This window comes from Bactrocera oleae, chromosome 3 (genome assembly GCF_042242935.1).
Source record: "Bactrocera oleae isolate idBacOlea1 chromosome 3, idBacOlea1, whole genome shotgun sequence".
Classification (NCBI taxonomy): Eukaryota; Metazoa; Arthropoda; class Insecta; order Diptera; family Tephritidae; genus Bactrocera; species Bactrocera oleae.
In genome coordinates, this window is record NC_091537.1 from 47,980,865 (window position 1) to 48,005,264 (window position 24,400).

Sequence of the window (24,400 nt, forward strand, 5' to 3'; positions counted from 1 at the left end):
AGTCACTATCACAAGTGATACAAGCCCTAAATACCGCAGGGTTTCCGTTGAAAAAGATAACGGCGAACCACCCTAATATCTTAAAGGACATACCTAATGAAAATTTGTTAGATACTAATTTCCTAAAATTCGAAAAGGAAAGTACAACAAAAACTCTGGGGATCCAATGGAATGCGATATCTGACCAGGTTTCATACACTACAGAGTCAATATCAGCATTATCCGCCATAACAAAACGCCAAATTTTATCCTCTGTGGCAAAACTTTTCGACCCCGCAGGATGGCTTTCGCCAATTATGATACAAGCCAAAATCCTAATACAAGAATTATGGTTAGATGGAACCGACTGGGACGAACAAGTAAAACCACTTCGTTTAGAAAAGTGGTCCCAGTTTGCAAACAATCTAAACGATATCTCACAGATACAAATCCCACGATGGGTAAATTATGCCCCGGAGCACAAAGTCGAACTACACGGCTTCTGTGACGCTTCTGAAAAGGCATATTGCGCAACTATATATGTTCGCACACAAAGCGACATTGCGACCACAAGCCACCTACTAGTAGCAAAAGCAAAAGTAGCTCCGTTAAAAACACGCTTTTTGCCACGACTTGAACTTTGTGGAGCGCTACTACTAGCCAAACTAGTATCCATGGTGCGAATGCATTTAAACATGGCAAAATACAAACTATATCTGTGGTCCAATTCTGAAATCGTACTCGCCTGGTTAGAAAAACTACCACATGCATGGAAGACGTATATTTCAAACCGAACGTCTCAAATACTTGACCTAGTAGGATCAGCCACTTGGCGACATGTAGCCAGTGCTGACAATCCTGCTGATCTAGGTACTAGAGGATGCAAACCCCTGCATCTTGCCACCACCAGCCTCTGGTGGAATGGCCCCCGATGGTTAACAGAATCTCCCGACTCTTGGCCACAATCGCCCATGCGCAATATAATTGCCCCAGAAAGTCGAAAAATCGATTCTTTTCACACATCAGTGGAGGATACTGACATCCTTGAGCGATTTTCATCGTTCTCCCGAGCCCTCAGAGTAATCGCCTATATGTTAAAGTTCATAGAGCGACTTAAAATTAAAGTTAAGGGAGTTCCCTCAGAGTACCCCCAATGCGATACATTGACGCACCTGGAATTGCAAAAGGCAAAGGTCGCTCTAATCGCATCAACTCAAACGCGCTACTTCAGCCGCGATATAACACTATTAAGAGAATCAAAACCCATTGACAAAAGGAGTTCACTCTTAGTTCTTAACCCTAGACACGAAAGGTCTGCTTCGTGCGAATGGTCGGCTTGCCAATTCAAGCCTCACGTATAATGAACGCCATCCTCTAATCATACCAGAGAAATCTCGACTTGCCACTTTACTCCTCAATTATATCCACTTACTTATGCTCCACGCAGAACATCGCCTAATGCAACATATAGTCCGCCAAGAGTTCTATATTCCCCGACTTAAGCCCCAAATAAAAAAATGCATTTTCATGTGCAAGATCTGCACTCTGCATAAGCAGAAGTTGCGAACGCAGATTATGGCAGCACTTCCACCGGAACGCTGTAACTTCGCTCTGCCTTTCACAGTCACAGGTGTCGATTTTGCTGGGCCTTTTCAAGTAAAGGCGTCCATGCTAAGATCGCCTACCATAATGAAAGGCTATGTCTGTTTTACGACAAAAGCAGTGCACCTCGAGCTATGTACAAGTCTGACGCTTTTCTCGCGGCATTTACTCGCTTCGTCGGACGTCGCGGCTTCCCCTCAAAACTAATGAGCGATAACGGCAAAACCTTCATTGGAGCCCAAAGAGCCACTGAAAAACAGTTTGTGGATTTATTAAACAAGTATCACCTGAAATTGTTCAGAAGTATGCTCCCCAAGGCATTAATTGGCATTTTATCCCCCCAAGCGCTCCTCATATGGGTGGTTTATGGGAATCAGCTGTAAAAAGCTTCAAATCCCATTTCAAAAAAGTAGCTGGAAGTTATAAATTCAATTATGAAGAATTCACTACCTTATTAATCCGAATTGAAGTCGTTCTCAATTCACGGCCACTCACCACACTCTCGCAAGATCCCTCCGACTTCACAGCCCTAACTCCAGGGCATTTTCTCAAAGGAGCACCCATTCTGGCCATACCTGAACCAGGCGTGGGGTCGCTATCCCTATTAAATCGATGGGAAAGAATCAAAATTCTCCATCATGATTTCAGCCGAAGTTGAAAGGAAGAGTACATCAAGGACCTTCATAAAAGGTACCGATGGAAAACTCCAGAAGAGGCACCAAAGCTTGGAGACTGTTTTATCATACACGATGATTGTCTACCCCCCACAGAATGGCGGCTTGGCCGCATAGAAAAATTATATTACGGTTTCGACGGTCATATACGAGTAGTTGATCTCCGTACTCAAAGCGGAACGCTGACAAGACCGCTCGTGAAATTATGTTTTCTGCCAACCGTATCTAATGACAAACCCGCAAATAACAACCAATCGCCGATATTACCGCGACGCAAATGAATTAGTCGTATAACTAACCAATAGACCCGCAAATGGCAAAACCGTTATAAACCAAACATTCTAACCGCAATGATCGATCAAATTGACGATCCATTCCTGCCACACACCGTGGCACATTCGCCATAAATTTACATGCCACAAATGTATAATCATTCCAACTTCTTCATACAGATCAATATGGAAGTAGATATGGCAGCCACACCAACGCCAGCTGTGAGGTCCGCCATCAATGTGCCGCGCCCTGGGGCAACTGCAACACCAAGAATCGCAGCGGCAATCGTCCCTGCAACCGCTCCCCGTAATGGCCCGCGACCACTACCACCTTCATCAGCACCGGCAACGGTACCTCAACACCGCCGATGCCCACTGTGTCGACGCACACACCGGCTGCAACACTGCAGCATTTTCCGAAGCATGCAGCCACCACAACGTCAGCAGGTTGCCCAAGCGCACGGGCACTGCCTCAACTGTTTGTCTACGGTCCACACGACTCCGGAGTGTACGTCGGTTACGCTCTGCCAGCTGTGCCATAGACAGCACCATACTATGCTGCACCGCACCCCAAAGCGGGCCGTCGGGCGACAACTCGCCCCAAGCCGCAGATCGCAGCAGAGCAGCCATCCGGAGCACCACCGAAGACAGGCAGTTCCTCCTCCCTCCAGACCGAGGCGACAGGAGGCATCAACGCGGCGTCGGCAGCCCAGGCCAACATACCGCCGCTCCACTGGCCTCAGCAGAGTTGTTGCCACGCTGCAGCAACTACAGCGGTTGCTAGGCTAAAATTCGCCTAGGGGGCCGGGATGGCTAGATGAGTTACGCCTCCCCCCTCCATACGCGCCACTGAGCGCCAACACACCACATCAACACGATCCACAAGAAGACTCCACCCATTAACACACACCACCCCTGCAGACATCACACCACGCAGATATCACACCCCACAGACCACCCACACATACACATCACATCCTACCACAACTCTACACTACCCAACACTCAAAAGGGAGTAACAATAGACCAGAAACCTTCTTTTCTCAACAGCGAATCGCCCCGATCAGACGTCCGCAAGTCTCCGCCCGTGTTCCCTTTTTTTATACGCCGTATTATTTTTCGTCAAAGTGCAAAAAGGTGAGTGCGCAAACGAAGTAATTAAATTTAAGTAGGACGTCTTGTTCAGAAATAATTGGAGCGTTAATTAAAGTATTCGAACACAGCACGTGCTGATAAGAAAAAGTTTTGGAAGAATTATTACAGTAGTTTGACTTGAAAAATTCTGCAAACATATTGGATATAATAACATTGTCAGTTGAAATGATAGATTTGTATTTCATCGCGGACGGAAATTTGGAAATCCTGCGTTTAGAGTTGACGAAATCATAAAACGATTTTGGATTACTTACAACATTCTTTTTTACTTTATTTAAGTAATTATTATAACATTTTTTGTTTAGGTCAAAATATTGTCGACGCAATACGGAATATTTAGAATAGTCGACAAGTGAACCGGTTTTTTTTCAATGTTTAAAGGCTCGAGTTTTTCTGTTTTTCAATTTATATAACTCTTTCGACGACCACAGATTTCTACTTTTACTTTTATTAACAATTACTATTGGAACATACTTTTCAAATAATTTCGTAATAATGTTATTAAAATGAGAGACACTCAATTCAATATCACCATTATAATTAGGCCATGATATTGTAGAAAGTTCTGTATTTAACTTTTTAAAATTAGCTTTTGTAAAGTTGAACCGAGTACGGAAGCACAAAGTTTGATAATTATTATCACGTAGACTGCTAATGATTTCGACAGATATTTTCAAAGCAGGATGATACGAAACCTCTGGTAGAACCAGAGGATTACTCTGAATAACGGAACACTTTAAAGAGGTATCAACGTATACTAAATCTAGGCATTTACCATATATATTCGGAATAAAATTAATTTGGTTCAGACCCAACTCGGACATTTTTTCGAAAAACTCATTAAAACATGACCGATTGCATATCGGTACGATATAGTCATCGAAAGCTTTCCACAAAGCACACGGTAAATTGAAATATCCTAATACGATTATTTAATTTGCATTATTTGCCATCGAAGTAGCACTATTAATTAAAGAAGCATGATGCATGTATACAGATAAGCCCGAATGGGATGGTATATAAGACAGGGTTAAATAAATAAAGCAACTATTAACATAGACCGTAACCTATTTAAACTAAGTATATGTAACTCGATTAGTTTTAGGTGATACAAACAACCGTTAGGTGCACAAAAATATACTTTCTAGCAACAGGTTGCGAGAGTATAAAAAAAGTAAGTCGATTAATCACACAGAAAAAAGGTATTGTGGTTTGTTTATTAGCGCGATTCGTGAGCCGTCTTGTATTTAATGATATACAAGTATATGGCACATGGTCAGCTGTAAGCTATGGGATATTGACCGGATTTACTCATTTTTGGCACAAGTGAACATTATTAACAGGAGAAGAATTTATCTGAATTTGATTGATATACACATTTCACATCTCACATTATGCGTATTTTCCCAACAGATATAAGGAAATATGTAATTATTAAACTACAGATTGGTTGCAAAGTTTCTGCTCTTACCAAGAAATAGCACTACTAGCTCCAATTTTTTTTTCAAGTTTGTATATCTGTTGTGTCACATGCAAAGTTACAAGTCCTTCTGTCATTTGATTCTTTGTTTACAAGCCATTTGAAGTTGACGTGTCAGAGTATTTTATAATAAGAAAAAATTTAATATCGCGCAGTGATTAGATTCTTTGTTTTTAAACGTTTAAAAGCAGCTTATATAAGTTACACAAATATCTTGAAAACTGTATTTCACTTGTTAAACTTCAAATAAATTGGATAAAAACATGTACTTACGTAAAAAAGAGCATATGCTCAATCGAACATCTCCAAAGATACCTGCATGCACCACCAGATGCGCATTTAAATCCGATTGTATATTTCTTCTGTGAAAACAACAAATACACTTTATTTTATCCAAATTGTTGTCATTTGGAATGTAAACAGAGAGAAGCAATGTTTTTTTTTACAATTTTCTTCATTTATATGTACATTAAGATGTAAAAACCGAAAGTTTTATTTTTCGCTTGGTACTCCGAAACATTTTTTGGTATACATCTCTAAGAAAGGCTCTCCAAGTATCTGCTCTTAATTGCAACGGGAAGGTCCGCCTTCGCTCCTAACAACTACAAAATATATTTCATTTTATGGATGATAGAAAATAGAATGCTCTACAAAATGGTCTAAAATGGTTTTTTCGTGAACTTAACCGTTTAAAAGATATTAACGGTTGAAATTTGACTATTTCAGGTAAATTTGTTTTTTTCTTTTGTATTACATTTTATAACTCAATGTAAAAACATCATTTTAAATAACGAAGCTCATAGTCGTGTAGAAAATTTACTGCTCTACAAAAATGATTTTTTTCTCGATTTTTGATCCCGTAAAAGTTTATCTTAATCGAAAAATTATATAGACTATTTTTGTAGAGCAGAATATTTCCTATAAGACTATGTTTACTAAAAAGGAACCATTTTGGGAGCATTAAATTTTCTAAAAAATCCATAAAACGAAATATATTTTCAAGTAGTTAAAAGCGAGATGTGAATCTTTCTATCCGATCATAAGAAAAATTAGATAACGGGACAGCGGGCGACCTTCCCGTTACAATTAAGAGTTTATACTTGGAGAGGGGATTTACCCACCCTAATTTACATGTAATCATTTTCACATAACTTAAACTTATGACAATTATTGCGGTTATTTTTAATAGTTGGCTATTGCACTTCTTTATATATTTTTTTCATTTGGTACTAGAAATAAGTGTTTAGGCACCTCTATGAAAATCTCCTTCCCATTACAAGAAAGAGTTCATACTTAGAGCAGAGAATGTTAATGAATAGAAAAGGAGCAAATACTTAATGAAATCTTTTTCAGTACTAATTTGTAATTCCAGATGAGGGAACACCGAAAAATATAACTTCGAAAAATATAAATACACCACACAATGTGCGAAATGTTATAAATAGACACAAAGAATATTCCTAAATGAAAAATCGTTGCGCATACCTATTTATATTTATGTTTTCAATTTCTATGATATGACAAAATTTATAATTATGAAAAGCTGAATTAAAAAGCTGTATTACCGGTAAAAACCCCAGAGTTTATAATAAAATAAACATTTAATAGGCTATTTTTCCAACTTATGTATGTGCGTTGCGTGAGCAATTGCTTATTGAGCAAAGGATAACAATAAAACGGTGGCTAAGCGGCCGCGTTTCCACTTTTAAGGTGGCTGAGGTGGTAAGCGGGAAGGGGTTAAGCACAATCCGAATACGAGCCTATACGTTCGAATCCTAAAACTCATGAAACTGAAATTTTATTTAATTTTTATTTTATTAATTGGAATGTAAGCATATCTCAATTCAATTACTTTAATAGCATATTTTACTTCCTGAGATAATTAAATAATTTCAGGAAAGTATGTTCATATGTTTAGGTTTATAGAATATTCCCTTATTATGCGTATTTACACAAATGTGATAATCACACATGCATTCTTAAATACACGTACGATGGTGCTTGCTTCTTCTTGCCCCGCACAAACAATGACTTTTGTCTACACTTTTTGCGAGTTGAACGATCGCAGGCAAGGAGGGATTGGGACGCACCGCCACATAATTATTTCAGATATATATTTTATTTATCGAATTAAGTTTAAAAACGATTATAGGTATGAATTTATGTGTATTTATATTTTTACGTATATTTATTTATATTACGAAAATATTATATTATAATTCATAAATGCATCAGTATTTTTCAATACATATTAAGCAACATATATATTATGAGCCTTCACTTGCCTATGTGCATGGTGGCAAGCCAACGAAATAACGGCGGGTTCGCGCGGATATTGTGTTGTTGAAAAAAACTAAACGACGACTTTGTCCACAAACATAAATATGTATATACATACATATATACATATACGAGCTCGCATACATATTGACACCAAATTGTGTGACGACAATGACGGTCGGCTATGTTGTCTCGTTTGTCCTTTTTGCAGTGGTTTGCTATTGAAAGTTGACTTATGCTCTTTTGAAATATTGCGATTACCGATTCGGCTGCATTTTCATAGCGTCGTATTTAGATAAAATGGACTAAATCGACAAACTATGAAATAATGATAATAAGTAAACATATAAAAGTACTATACGGAGTATGCTTAGAGTATATAGAAGTAGTTTATGATTTCATATACGTGTCAATTTTATATAAATTTTATAATTTAATGCCATATATAATGCATAATATGAAAAAAATATAAATATTATTTTAACTCGCTAATAGATCATGTTGTCAATTCTCCTTTCTAAAGGGAACATCCGACAAATGATTATCACATTTGTGTAAATACGCATAATAAGGGAATATTCAGTACACCTAAACATATGAACATACTTTCCTGAAATTATTTAATTATCTCAGGAAGTAAAATATGCTATTAAAGTAATTGAATTGAGATATGCTTACATTCCAATTAATAAAATAAAAAAATAAGTAAAATTTCAGTTTCATGAGTTTGAGGATTCGAACGTATAGGCTCGTATTCGGATTGTGCTTCACCCCTTCCCGCTTACCACCTCAGCCACCTTAAAGTGGAAACGCGGCCGCTTAGCCACCGTTTTATTGTTATCCTTTGCTCAATAAGCAATTGCTCACGCAACGCACATACATAAGTTGGAAAAATAGCCTATTAAATGTTTATTTTATTATAAACTCTGGGGTTTTTACCGGTAATACAGCTTAGTTTATTCAGAAGGCTTTTCATAATTATAAATTTTGTCATATCATAGAAATTGAAAACATAAATATAAATAGGTATGCGCAACGATTTTTCATTTAGGAATATTCTTTGTGTCTATTTATAGCATTTCGCACATTGTGTGGTGTATTTTTATATTTTGAAATTATATTTTTCGATGTTCTCTCATGTGGAATTACAAATTAGTACTCAAAAAGATTTCATTTAACATTTGCTCTTTCTCTATTCATTACCATTCTCTGGCTTCAGTTCTTTGGTGTGTATCAATGTACATATATATGTGTTGTAAAAAAAGTGGATTTGGACAGATATATTTATTTAGTAAATATTAGACCTAGAATCAATACATAAGTAGGTCTTACATAGTAATATTTAATTCTTTGTCTATATAAATCTGAATTGTTTCTTAAATTAGGCTTATTGTTTTATTCCAAAATAAGTGATTAAAAATTAATTATCTGTGTGTGCTAAGAATACTTTACAACGAATAATACATATTACTATTGTTTAGTTCCAATTTTAAAATCAAAATTAGTTAGAATAAGTCATGGAAGAGAATCAGTGGAAAGTAGTATTTTGAATGGTGAAGGTTCAAGGAATACAACACAAACTAAAGGAGATGGGACGAATAAATACTCTGTTATCCCACAACAACCCATGTCCATTAAACAGTCTGATTTTGAAAAATCTCAGGTTTGTGTTTTTGACTGAGAGAAAAATGATTCCTCCATCTATAACCCTAGCAGTTGAAAATATGTATCAGGATCAGACATCAAGTACAAGTAACGCCTAATTTCAATTAAACGCAACTCTAAACCAAGACGTGGCGGTTTGGGAATCTAATGATAACTTAAAGGCGATCAGCGCGTACCTCATTTGAGGTTATTTACGGTTCATAGTTTTTAAAAATAATTAATTATATAAAATAAAATTTAATTTACATTTAAAAAAAAAAATCGAATGCATTGATTAAAAAAAAGTTATTACGTTGGTTTTTGTAGCACGATTCGTGAGCATGCATAACAACATGAACGACAAAAACAATTTAAACAAGTAAGGAAGGGCTAAGTTCGGATGTAACCGAACATTTTATACTCTCGCAAAGTCAAATGGTATACTCGTTTGATATTTCTTTGTGGATTGGCTGATATTTTCGGTAGAAGGTCAACTATAGGCACTGGGGTCCACATATTTAGTACTTATGGGCTTGAACAGTTTTGGTTCGATTTAGACGAAATTTGGTCAACGTATTATTCACGCAAAGTTTTACCCCGATATAATCATTTTTGCCTGATTTGCATAGTGGAAAGTGTAAGAATCAGATGGAATTGAAAATGGTGTTCTATGGGAAATAGGCGTGGTTGTTGTCCGATTTCGCCCACTTTCGCACTGTAACATAGAAATATGAAAATAACGTTATGTACCGAACTTTGTTGAAATTGGTCAAGCAGATCTCAAGATATGGGTTTTCACCTAAAAGTTGGCTGTACCACGCCCACTGTCTAATTTTGAACGCGGTTCCTATAAAGTCATCTCATACCATCCTAGAGATAAAATTTAATGTCTCTGGTGTGTTTAGTGCTTGATTAATCGCGCTTTTAGTAGTTTTTAACAGTACCGTTATATGGGGAGTGGGCGGAGTTGCCACCCGATTGCAACTATTTTCACAGTATCAATAGAAGTACTAAAACATTTGCTTCCAGTGAATTTTGTTATTATAGCATTAGCGGTTTAGGAGATATGCACATTAAACCTATTAGAGGCGGGACCAAGCCCACTTTTAAAAAAAAAATTTTAACTGCAGATGCCTCTCCCTAATTTGATCCTGTGCACCAAATAACAGTCTTGTATCTTATTGCGGAGCTTAGTTATGGTATTTATTTGTTTTTGATTAATGGCGTTTTGTAGGCGTGGCAGTGGTCTGATTACGCCCATCTGCAATACCAACCGTCTCACGGTACCAAGAAACATGTCTACCAAGTTTCATAAAGATATCTCAAGGTACAGCTTGCACGGACTGACGGACAGACAGTCACCCAGATTTCAACTCGTCTCTTCATCCTGATTATTTATATATAATATATATAACCCTATATCTAACTCAATTAGTTTTAGGTGATACAAACAACCGTTAGGTGAACAAAACTATTATACTCTGTAGCAACAGGTTGCGAGAGTATAAAAAGGCGACGGAGAGGGAAGGCCGAAAACGAGCTCCATAGACAGTCTTTCGTTAGGGACATCATCACCCGAAATAACACAAATATCCCCCGAAAAGGGTGATGGCAAAAAGGGGGGACTTATGGTCACCAGAGGTGGTAAGTTAGTGGAAATCGGTAGGAATGTGCCGACAGAAAATAAAGGTAAGCCTGAAGTGCGAAGTGGAATCGTCAGCACTAGTCGAGGAACTTCTGCTAAGTTCATGGGAGGGTACAGGGTAGCCAGCAAATACTAAGAGCCCGTTAGGAAGCATGTGACGGCAGCTAGATAACTGAACTCAAACCGTCGGTTGGCAGCCAAGATTTTGGAAAACTACGACATCAAACAGACATTAAGCGCCGCAAGAATTTGAGCGAATGATAGTAAAGCCGGGTCAAATGGTCGCAAGAGGGGGATCCTCCATCAGCAAGATGCCATGGGTCGGGGCGGCTTAAAAATCGCTAAATTTACTAGCTCAGTAGAGCGTGTACGACTGCAGCAGGGAAAATGAGGCCATCTTCTATGAGTAATGGAAGCGAGTACCGGCTACTATATCCGCTGTTTTTATGAAGGTAGTCACAGGAAATCACGGGCCACCACCTAGGTGCGAGAGTGCCGGGTAGCACCTTCGTATGCACAACTTAATAAGGTATGCCGACAAACAAACAAGGAGTCCCTCGCTACTCTCAGTGTCGCAAAGCTGTGTTCCTAAGGATACTCCCGACGGAAACCAGGGTAGATAACCCACTGTCTACAGAGGAGTCGAAGGGGAAGGAAGAGGAAACCAAAATGGAAATCTACGCTATCCTCTTGGACGCGGTGAGCACGCGGGATGAATCGTCGGAATCGGTAATGACGGAACTCGCATTACTGGAGAAGAGGTTGGAGGATGAAGATCTCTCAAATCTCCAGCATGGGATTAAGAACAAAGAGCAACAAGCTCTTGGCAGCCAGTAATACAGGTAAAACCAGAGCTTGTTTGTTATTTACAAATGAACTTTATGTTTTTCTGTTACTAAATTTCTGCACCAGGGATACCGTCACTGCCAAGCTAGAAGACAAAGCTGGCGAACTCTGACCGGTGTAATAATTGGCTCTGATGCCAACTTTAGGCACACCGTCTAAGACAGTTTGGACACAAATGCAAAAGGTGAGTCACTTTATTTTATATGTGGTAAAAACATTTATATTAACAATAAGGGAAAGTTGCCCACGCTTGTGACTGATAGCAGGGCGGAGGTCCTTGACGTTTCACTAGCCCCTAGAGAAATTACTCCTTTGATCTCGGAATGGAAGATTCTTGACGACCATAAATTTTCCGATAATATATACATTAGGTTTAGCTTGGACGCTTAGCGCCTGCAATCCAGAACTTATAAAATCTTAATGAATAGCTGTTGGGACCTGTATTGCTGCAAGCTTCGATGAGTTCGTCCAAGTAGATACAATGACGGTTGGGTATAAGGAAAGTTAAGAGAACTTCGTGGAGGGTCATCTGCAGAAGTGTCTGTCATGAGTTTTCACCCCAGTGTATCTGATGGCATCATACTGGTGCATCTGCTGCGGATGGTCAAGGTGTCATGCAGCTTGCAGGCCTCCATCTACGCAAACTGTCTTAAATTAGACCATGTTCCGAAGGCCTGGAGTTAACCAGTGATTGCATTAATAGCGAAGGCCGCAAAAAAACTCTTACGTCGCTTCCAAGGACTTCAAGCCCAGTAGCCCATCCTCGTTTCTGTTGAAAACGTGGAAAGGACTCATGGATTTTTACATTAAGAGCAGAATACTGAAGAGTAAACTGTTAAAGGCCAAGTAAAACCGAAATGAGACCAAGTTTTGGGCAGGTAGTAATGAAGGCCTTATTCTGCTGTATGAGAGCTATAGGAAAAAGGTGGGAATTCTCACCTATGGTTGTGGTTTGGCTCTCTGAAACCGTAGTTAAGCGAATAATTTTTTTGGTGCATTCGTCTGGGGAAGGCGCTGAAAAGGGCTACACTTGCTAAACAGCTTGAACGTGTCCAAAGAGCGGCTCTTATCGGCATCTCCGGTGCACTGCGGACTACACCAACAATAGCACTTAATGCCATTTTAAACATAGAACCCGGGGATATTGCCGGCAGGTGTATTGCTAGGAAGTGCGCTTTGAGGGCCAGGTAAGCTGGGTATATGAAAGGGTCCTAACAGTGACACACCGAAATTCCTTCCTTATTCAGCTGCACTCCTGAAAACTTGGATCACTTCATCGCAGGGGCCACTCGTGGCGGCTTTTTCTCTGCTCACATATCGACGAGAGATATGTGGATTGGGAGAAGTCACTGGAGAAGTAACGCACTGAGTTTTCTCACGAATGGGTCAAAGCTAGGAGAAAAGGTTGGAGGAGGAGTTTTCTGTAAGGAGCAATCTTAGCTTTAGGCTAAACGACCACTGTAGTATTTTTCCGGCAAAAGTAGCTGAAGTGCAGCCTCTTTCCGGAAGGTAAGCATTCACGTCGACAACAGAGCGGCAATACTAGGGCTTAGCTCGCTAACTGTGCGCTCAAAAGAAAAGGAGCTAAATTTAATACATATACAAATATATTGAGTGGATGTGAAACACGTCAACCTGAAGATCGAAATTTAATATATTAGGGATATGAGCATATAACTTTTAAGAAAACTTGTCCATTTAATTATTAATTTGGACATTGCTCAGGTATACTTGAGAACATATCATGCATTTTTTTAAATATAAAACTTACACAGCGAAATATATTCGCCATAAAACGAGTTAAAACTAGTAAAGAAGGGATAAGTTCGGTTGTAACTGCACATTTTATACTGGAGTGAAGTCAGCCGGACGTTATAAAATCCTGAATATCAGTTATATGGGGGCTAAGGCAAGTTTTCATCCAATTTTATCCATTTTTGTCACAAAGATACGCTGTTATTAAATACGCCTCTTCAATTTCAGTAAAATAACGCCCATATTGGCCGATGTATGTGGTATAAAGTCAACTAGAAGTTCGAAACTCTTTATATTAGGTATATGGGAGCTAAAAGAAGTATTGACCCGTTTTTGTCATAAGGGTATATTGCAATCAAATAAACATTATATTGTTTTCGGCTAAAAGTCAGCCATACGTCGGTATACTTCAAAAACACTATTGGTGCAAAGCTTCCGAATATATTCATTAGTTTTTAATTTGTATAGTCAACCGGATGTTTGAAAATCCTGATATTATTTATATGGGGGCTAGGGCAAGTTTTCACCCGATTGCTACAAAAAAATTTAAAAAAATACTGGCATGAATCAAAGACGTTATAAAGGATCCAGTGGTAAAACAACAATTAAATGTGCACGAAAGAGCTGCTCGGGCGCGTTTAGAGGAAGCTCAGCCATAGTTGTTAAAAATTTTACCAGAAATTGCAAGCTTTGGAGGTGGTGCAGATTAGAGACGTCGTACTGAAATGGTAAGAAGCTGTCGAAAGATGACTTGGTTAAAGAACTACAAGCGTCAGGTTTAATTTTTTATCACGAAGTGCTACGTATCTTCGTCTTGTACCTGGAGACTCTACTACAATTGAACGAAATAAACGTAGCAACAGTTGCAGTGGAATTAGGTAGTGCTACAAATGATGATCACAAAAGTCATCAAGACGGTATATTTTGCACTGCTTCGAATCTCTCGGTACAATGCTTGGGCCTGCTCAGATTTTCTTCTTATCACGAGATGACAAAGCGCGTATTCCAATCAGTAAAACTGCTGTGGAAAACAAGCACCCTTACTAAGACACATGGAATATCAAGTGCGGCTACCAGATCACGATTTGGTCGTGGTAGAAAATCATAAATTAACACCTTCAGTATATGCTGGTATTGAAATTACTGCTGATGGAATGGGTAGGCCTGAAGCAGGGACATACATTGGACCTACGTGCATTGCAATCAAATCTGGACAAAATTTAGCATCATCAGCACGCTCTCATAGCATTGATTTAGAGCATCTCATGGAACTAAAAGAATTCCAATCCCTGGCCAAAATGGAAGATAATGGTGTAAAACCAGTTATGATCATAACTGTTGACGGAGGACTTGATGAAAATCCACGCTTTCCTCAATTTATCTCTCAGGCCGTGTCTTACTTTCGTAAATTTGAGCTTGATGTTCCATTTATTTTCGCCTATGCTCCAGAGCGCAGTTGTTTTAATCGAGTAGAGCGTAGAATGGCTCCATTAAGTCATCAATTATAGGGACTTGTCTAACCGTATGATTCTTTTAGAAATCATCTTGATGATCAACGACGTACAGTTGATGAACTTGAACTTAAAAACTTCGAAATGGCAGGTGATATTTTAGCACATGTATGGAGTAAATTGATTATTGATGATAGACCGTAGTTGCTGAATACATAGATCCCGGATGTGATATGTCGATGTAAGCCCAGCAGAATTGAGTGCTGATTGGTACTGTAGACATGTGCGAGAGTCTCAGTATGTACTGCAAATTAGCATATGCACCAAATTAGAATCCTGTGAAAAATTATTAGATGGTTTTATTCCACCAAGTCACCCTCAAAAACGTAAATTTTCAAATTGTATTTCAAAATCTCTAGATAACACCGGAATCTTATCACATATTGTTCGATTAAAAATTTGTTCACCTCTTATTCATTAACGTATTTTAAATCCACCTCTATTATGCAACGTTACAGGTTTGGTAATCAAAAAGATCAAAGGAAATATCATTGAAACAACCACTTTAACCCGAAAATTTAATGTCCGGTTGTCACGTATTCCTACAATTACATGTTCCAATATGGAATCATCGAATATATGGTATTTGAGCTCAACAAAGAATATTATTCATCTATTAATATAATTGATAACAAGTAAGAAAGCAATAAGCTCGGGTGTAACCGAACATATTATACTCTTGCAACTTGCAAGGATGAAAGCCGAAAATTACTTTCAATCGTCACCCAACTTTTTAATACAAAATGTTGCCAAAGTATTCATCATTCATTATTCGAAGAAATCGTGAACGGATTCCAATCAAATTTGGTATTTTATTAAGTTAAATTATAAGTCATAGACTCCCTTAGTTTTATTGCTATACTTCACTTCGTTTCAGCTAAAATTAAATTACAATCGTATTGAAATGAGATATATGTGATTTAAACTCAACCGAAGAGGCTTAATTTATTACAAATTTTAAACCAACCAAACACTTTAAAGTCAGCTAAAAAATCGGAAATCACTATCTAGAGTATTGTATAAAAGGGTGCCCAATTTATTGGGGAGCACACCACTTTATTGAAGCCTTAATAGATATCACGGTACCTAAGCTTCAATACCATACTCACCACTTGCACGAATGTTTAAAATTAATACGCGTGGGTAATTTGTTTGTATAATTAATTATTAATTTTCGAATGAGTTTCTTAATATTTGGTACAATAAATTATGTTTGGAAAACGATTCGCTAATCGTAATCACGATACGGGAATATTTTGCCTAGTATTATATATATGCTGTAAATGTCCCACAATTAGGAAGTGTAAAAAAATATATGGTTTTCCGCGAACGCTCGGAAGAAATCGAAGTGATAGTTTGAGTGGTCCTGATAGATAACTGAACTATTTATTTCAATTTACTCTTCTTTTTACATTATTCTTATTTGCTTAATTCTTACAATAAAGAGAGTGTCAGTTACAATATTTGCTTATTCAGTAATTGGTTTTATATTTGCTACTGTTTACATTTTGAGGATGGTCTTAGCTGAACGAAAAAGAATATCAGTTACTTAAATAAGCAAAGATGCTTATTAAGAGGCTGTATAATTGCTAAGAGCAAAGATACAGATTTGTTTATAATTAGCGTACAGCTACTGTGTGGATGCTGCCGTTAACTCCCACCTCTCTAAGATGAATCGTCCCCGATTCAATATCATTTTTAGATAGGTTATTTATTTTATCCGAAATAGCGTTATACGATATTTCTAGAAATTCTAAATTTTTATTTATTTTGGAAGTTTTATAAGATTTTTTAATTTTTACAATCCTATAAATTGTGTACATTATTAATAAAATTACAATTATGTACCATAACAATGAATGATGTTTAAAAACTTTCATTCGTTTAGCTAAAATATTTATGTTTTCAAGTTTCATTTCTTTATTTTTTGTTTCAATATATTTTCAAAATTATATAAAAATATGATTTCAAAATTATTAATATGATTGTTTTTTAAATACAATTCCAAATTTTCCAATCGACATTTTCAAATATTATATTATTTATATTTGTATAATTCTCAAAAGTAACCAAGTAAACTCCAGTTATGGCATAACCATCAACTGTGTTTTTTCCAGAGACAAATAATGCTCCTTCCTTAATTACATATATTTCTCTATTTTTATACTCTCGCAACCTGTTGCTACAGAGTATAATAGTTTTGTTCACCTAACGGTTGCTTGTATCACCTAAAACTAATCGAGTTAGATATAGGGTTATGTATATATAAATGATCAGGATGAAGAGACGAGTTGAAATCCGGGTGAATGTCTGTCCGTCCGTCCGTGCAAGCTCTAACTTGAGTAAAAATTGAGATATATTTATGAAACTTGGTAGACATGTTTCTTGGTACCGTGAGACGGCTGGTATTGCAGATGGGCGTAATCGGAGCAGTGCCACGCCCACAAAACGCCATTAATCAAAAACAAATAAATTGTCATAACTAAGCTCCAAAACCAGATACAAGACTGTTATTTGGTACACAGGATCACATTAGGGAGGGGCATCTGCACTTAAACATTTTTTTTAAAGTGGGCGTGGTCCCGTCCCTAATTGGTTTATTTCCTAAACCGCTTATGCTATAATAACAAAATTCACTGGAAGCAAATGCTTTTAGAACCTCTACCTATACTGTGAAAATAGTTGAAATCGGGTGGCTACTCCGCCCACTCCCCATATAACGGTACTGTTAAAAACTACTAAAAGCGCGATAAATCAAGCACTAAACACACCAGAGACATTAAATTTTATCTCTGGGATGGTATGAGATGACTTTATAGGAACCGCGTTCAAAATTAGACAGTGGCCGTGGTACCGCCCACTTTTAGGGGAAAACCCATATCTTGGGATCTGCTTAACCGATTTCAATCAACATATATATATATGCATAACGTTCTTTTTATATTTATATGTCATAGTGCAAAAATGGGCGAAATCGGACTACAACCACGCCTATTTCCCATATAACACCATTTTCAATTCCATCTGATTCTTTCACTTTCCACTATGCATATCAAGCAACAATGATTATATCGAGGTAAAACTTTGCGTGAATAATACGTTTAAAGTATGCCAACTTGTGACCAAAAATTGTCTAAATCGAACCAAAACTGTTCAAGCCCCTAAGTACTAGATATGTGGGCCCCAGTACCTATTGTTGATCTTCTACCTGTCAATCCACAAAGAAATCTCAAACGAGTATACCATTTGACTTTGCGAGAGTATAAAATGTTTGGTTACATCCGAACTTAGCCCTTCCTTACTTGTTTTCTTTGATTTTTTTACATATACCTTTTTTTCTGGACAAAATATCTGATAGGCAAGTATTTGTATTATTGATTTTACAATAGGTGTTTATCATTTCTTTTTTAAAACTTTTTATATTAGTATATTCTTATTAGCATTTTGCAATTTCTTTGCCAATTACTTATTTACCGCCTTCTTGTGTGATTACTTTTACTTAATAGTATCTGCAATCATTTATAATTTTTGGATACTTAATATATATAACAATTACATCTTTATTTTGTAATATCTTCAAGTTAGAAATGTCTATTAAATCAGTTTTAGTCAATCGTCCGTGTTCAATTTGAATTATATTTTTATCTAATCTAAATATACAATTGCAGGGTTAAAAACTCCTATTTTTGCCATAGCTATTGTATGAGCCATGTTTTGTGGTTCAGTTATTTCCTTTTCATTAAAAGTTTAACATGTCAATTTTCGTTTACATTTTTAATTGTTTCTGTTAATTGACTGATCATTTTAAAAATTTTAGAGTTTGTTGCGTATTGTCTATTGTTATTTTCAATTAGATAATATATATTCAAGATTTAATATTATCTTTATGTACTATTCAATTTCTGTTAATTGTAACCGTATTCCCTAAATTTGCTTTTATTACTTGTTTCTTGTATCTAGGATTTAGCTTATTTCTCTCCCCTGTAATTTTTGCATATATAACATCTTCATATAAATATGTTTTGTTATATCTATTTTTATTATGTCTTTCTAGCATCCTAGTTTGTGCTAATAAAAGTTTGTCTGGTAAATTGCCTTAAGAGACCTTATTATATAGGACTTCGAATGGTTTCTTATCAGTTACCGAGTGTACAGTTTAATTGTATTGGTGGGCGGCTCTATACATTGATTACGAAAAGCTGATTAAATTATATTCTTATTTTATACGTCATGATATTTCAATTATTGTTCAATGTAGCTTTTTAAATGAGTTTAAACTCCCTCCTCCAAGTACACCATCTACTCGGGAAAAACTGGCACACCCTAATGAAACACACCACACCTGTGAACAGTCAAGGAATTTCACCCCACACGACGACACCACCACACTCAACCTCTGAGAACAACATGTACGAAGACTCCTAACAAAAAGGACGGGATCATCGCTAAACCTTAACACAATAACATAAATAACAAGTAAGGAAGGGCTAAGTTCGGATGTAACCGAACATTTTATACTCTCGCAAAGTCAAATGGTATACTTGTTTGAGATTTCTTTGTGGATTGACTGATATTTTCGGTAGAAGGTTAACTATAGGCACTGGGGTCTACATATTTAGTACTTAGGGGTTTGAACAGTTTTGGTTCGATTTAGACAATTTTTGGCCGCAAGGTGGCATACTTTAATTGCATTATTCACGCAAAGTTTTACCCCGATATAATCATTGTTACCTGATTTGCATAGTGGAAAGTGAAAGAATCAGATGGAATTGAAAATGGTGTTACATGGGAAGTAAGCGTGGTTGTAGTCCGATTTCGCCCATTTTCGCACTATGACAAAAAAACATGAAAAGAACGTTACGCACCGAATTTGGTTGAAATCGGTTAAGCAGATCTCAAGATATGGGTTTTCACCTAAAAGTGGGCTGTGCCACACCCACTGACTAATTTTGAACGCGGTTCCTATAAAGTCATCTCATACCATCCCAGAGATAAAATTTAATGTCTCTGGTGTGTTTAGTGCTTGATTTATCGCGCTTTTAGTAGTTTTTAACAGTACCGTTATATGCGGAGTGGGCGGAGTTGCCACCCGATTTCAACTATTTTCACACCGTCAATAGAAGTGCTAAAAACATTTGCTTCTAGTGAATTTTGTTATTATAGCATTAGCGGTTTAGGAAAAATGCACATTAAACCTATTAGAGGCGGGACCACGCCCACTTTAAAAAAAAAGTTTTAACTGCAGATGCCCCTCCCTAATGTGATCCTGTGTACCAAATAACAGCCTTGTATTTAATTGCGGAGATTAGTTATGGTAAGTTATTTGTTTTTGATTAATAGCGTTTTGTGGGCGTGGCAGTGGTCCGATTACGCCCCTCTGCAATACCAACCGTCTCACGGTCTCAAGAAACATGTCTACCAAGTTTCATAAAAATATCTCAATTTTTACTCAAGTTAGAGCTTGCACGGACGGACGGACGGACGGACGGACAGACAGTCACCCGGATTTCAACTCGTCTCTTCATCCTGATCATTTATATATACATAACCCTGTATCTAACTCGATTAGTTTTAGGTGATACAAACAACCGTTAGGTGAACAAAACTATTATACTCTGTAGCAACAGGTTGCGAGAGTATAAAAACAAAACAAGTAAGGAAGCACTAAGTTCGGATGTCACCGAACATTTTATACCCTCGCAAAGTCAAATGGTATACTCGTTTGAGATTTCTTTGTGGATTGACTGATATTTTTGGTAGAAGGTAAACTATGGACACTGGAGTACTTAGGGGTTTGAACAGTTTTGGTTCGATTTAGACAATTTTTGGTCACAAGGTGGCATACTTTAAACGTATTATTCACGCAAAGTTTTACCCCGATATAATCATTGTTGCCTGATTTACATAGTGGAAAGTAAAAGAATCAGATGGAATTTAAAATGTTGTTATATGCGAAGTAGGCGTGGTTGTAATCCGATTTCGCTCATTTTCGCACTTTAACATAGAGATATGAAAATAATGTCATGTACCGAATTTGGTTGAAATCGGTTAAGCAGATCCCAAGATATGGGTTTTCACGTAAAAGTGGGGCTGTACCACGCCCACTGTCTAATTTTGAACGCGGTTCCTATAAAGTCATCTCATACCTTCCCAGAGATAAAATTAAATGTCTCTGGCGTGTTTAGTGCTTGATTTATCGCGCTTTTAGTAGTTTTTAACAGTACCGTTATATGGGAAGTGGGCGGAGTTGCCCGCCGATTTCACACTGTAAGTAGGGGCTCTAAAAACATTTGCTTCCAGTGAATTTTGTTATTATAGCATTAGCGGTTTAGGAGATATGCACATTAAACATTATTAGGGGCGGGACCACGCCCACTTTAAAACAAAAGTTTAAAGTGAAGATGCCCCTTCCTAATGTGATCCTGTGTATCAAATAACAGTCTTATCTTGTTTTGGAGCTTAGTTATGGCAATTTATTTGTTTTTGATTAATGGCGTTTTGTGGGTGTGGCAGTGGGCAGATAACGCCCATCTGCAATACCAACCGTCTCAGGGTACCAAGAAACATGTCTAAAAAGTTTCATAAAGATATCTCAATTTTTACTCAAGTTAGAGCTTGGACGGACGGACGGACAGAAAGTCACCCGGATTTCAACTCGTCTCTTCATCCTGATCATTTATATATATATTATATATTATATATATATAACGTATAATATATAGAGTATAAAAATGTTGAGAAAGTATTAAACATGCATTATTAAATGAAATAGTGATTTAATTACAATCAAATTTGGTATCTTCTTGACTTATATAAAAGGCCATAAACTTAGTCTCAGTTTTATTGCTTGAAGTGAAATATACATATAGTCCAGTCATTTAAGCTTAAATTAGGTAAGAATCTCGGAATTCAGATACCCAGCTGTAAGTCTGTAAATAGTTGTATATTGACACCCTAAAAGTTGTTTCAAAACCTACATATGGTAGGGTGTACGCAACTATTAAATTTCAAGGTCAAAGGTCACAAAAATCGGTTTTTTGCGCTTTTTTTGTTAATATCTCATTTCCTATGTATTTTTTTTTATTGGTATTTATTATTAATATTGTAGAATACAAAATTCTCTACAAATTTTGTTTAAAAATTTTTTTCATACGGTGAACCGTTTTCGAGATAGAGGGCTTAGAGCGCGCGGTCACAGCATCACTTCAGGTCAACCGGTGCCTCCGATCAAAAACGCGCCATATATAGTTAACTATTATATTATATTTTATCATTTTCTTCATGCCTTAAATCTTTATCTATTCAATAATACTGATCACCGTTTCCTAAAATTAAAAAATAATGAAGGGAAAAATTTAAATCTTACTATAATTATATTCCCATTAACACTAATGACATTTTAATTAGAAAATAATTAAGTGCATCTTCTTTAAAATCTGTAAATTTGTAAATAATAGGTCAAGATATTGATTTACTCATCATTTTAATTGGGCGTACACTGTCTTACGAACAAGAAATTTTCTTTAAAAAAGTTGGGAAAGGCAATGTAAAAACGGAGATATACTCGACTAAAAGTTTTGATAATTATCCTCATTCCAAAACACACATTTTATTTCTGCACGCATTAAGAGGATGTGACACAACTTCTGCGCTTTTTAAAAAGGGAAAAACAACATTTTTAAAAGTTTTTGAGAAACTGACCAATTTGGATGAACTAGCTGCAGCATTTGCGGAAGAAAATTGTTCGGCCCAGAGATTATTAGAGAGTGGAACTCAAACCTTATTGGCAGTCTATAATGCTCCAAAATCTGTGAAAAGTCTCGATCATCTTCGTTATATGCATTACGTCAAGTCTACAAAACTTAATAAACCTGTGCAGCTTTCAAATATTCCACCAACAAGTGCAGCTGCTCATCAACATTTCGAACGTGTATATTATCAAGTTTAAACTTGGTTAGGGCAATGCGTAACGATGTTCTGGAACCTATCATGACAATTTTACCACCTGCTCCAGAACATTTGCTAAATACAATTTTCTGCAACTGCAAGAGTGGTTGTGGTTCGCGATGCGGATGCAGGAAAGCGGGCTTGCAATGCTCTTTAGCTTGTGGCCAATGTAATGGGCAAGCTTGTCTCAATGCTCTACCATATCAGAGCGACATTAACGAAGATGGAACTTTTGACCCCGAAATCATGGAAGAACTTGAAACAAATAATGAAGACCAGTTTGAAATTTACCAGCAGCCGGAAGACGACGATGAAGAGGAAGAAGATGATTAAAATTAAAAATTGTAGTTTTTGTACCCTTTATTCCATTTTTTTACTTTTAATAAAAATAAATGTATTGCATGATATTTTTTAATACATTTTTTTTATTTATTTTTTTTTAAGGTTTAAATTTAAATATAATTCCTATATTTTCATTAACAATTCTGCAATTTCATGGGCAGGTAAGTGTTGTTAAATAAATTAATACTGAATAAAAAGTGGATAGGTTAGGAAAAAATGATAAAATATAATATATTAGTTAATAAAAATTGACAAATATTTATAATCATTGATTTATTGATAGTTCATCAACTATATATGGCGCGTTTGACCTTGAAATTTAATAGTTGCATACACCCTACCATATGTAGGTTTTGAGACAACTTTTAGGGTGTCAATATACAAGTATTTACAGACTTACAGCTGGGTATCTGAATTCCGGCGAACTTACTATAATGACTGGACTAATAAGTATGAATGTGATATTAACTCCACCAATGTTGCTAAATTTTATATTATAAGCTTATGTGGCAAACGTCTACCAGAGAATCGGATTTCATTATATGAAGGTGTGAGGTTTAGACCAAGGTATATACTAAATTCATTCTAATTCAGCGTCAAACCACATAATTTTTACGAAATCTTATCCACTTAATTTCGTTAAAATATCACATTTTGATCAACCGGAACGGTTTAAAATCAGGTGGAAAGACGGAAATCATATATATATTGGGGATAGAGTAATTTTGGCATTGCTCAGCTATACTCGAGAACATATTTTGAAGCAATTTTATATACAAAACAAGTAAGGAAGGGCTAAGTTCGGATGTAACCAAACATTTTATACTCTCGCAAAGTCAAATGGTATACTCGTTTGTGATTTCTTTGTGGATTGGCTGATATTTTCGGTAGAAGGTCAACTATAGGCACTGGGGTCCACATATTTAGTACGTAGGGTCTTGAACAGTTTTGGTTAGATCTAGACAATTTTTGGTCACAAGGTGGCATACTTTAAACGTATTATTCACGCAAAGTTTTACCCCGATATAATCATTGTTGCTTGATATGCATGGTGGAAAGTGAAAGAATAAGATGGAATTTAAAATGGTGTTATATGGGAAGTAGGCGTGGCTGTAGTCCGATTTCGCCCATTTTCGCACTATAACATAGAAATATGAGAGGAATGTTACGTACCGAATTTGGTTAAAATCGGTTGAGCAGATCTCACGATATGGGTTTTCACCTAAAAGTGGGCTGTGCTACGCCCACTGTCTAATTTTGAACGCGGT

At 36.7% G+C, this 24,400-nt stretch overlaps 1 protein-coding gene across 5 annotated transcripts in view; it reads right to left on the minus strand.

The window, feature by feature from the left end:
• The window catches only part of Frmd5 (FERM domain containing), a 533,566-nt gene that overhangs the window by 237,078 nt on the left and 272,088 nt on the right, over positions 1–24,400 (minus strand). For 3 of the 5 annotated variants that reach the window (XR_011395239.1, XM_070106600.1, XM_070106599.1), the window contains one exon: positions 5,436–5,524. The exons of the other annotated variants lie outside the window; for them this stretch is intronic. Coding sequence is in view for 2 of the 3 variants with exons in the window: in XM_070106600.1 (XP_069962701.1) it covers positions 5,436–5,524 (89 nt within the window). In the remaining variant the exon portion in view is untranslated. The remainder of the gene's footprint in view (positions 1–5,435; positions 5,525–24,400) is intronic. 5 annotated transcript variants of the gene reach the window in all.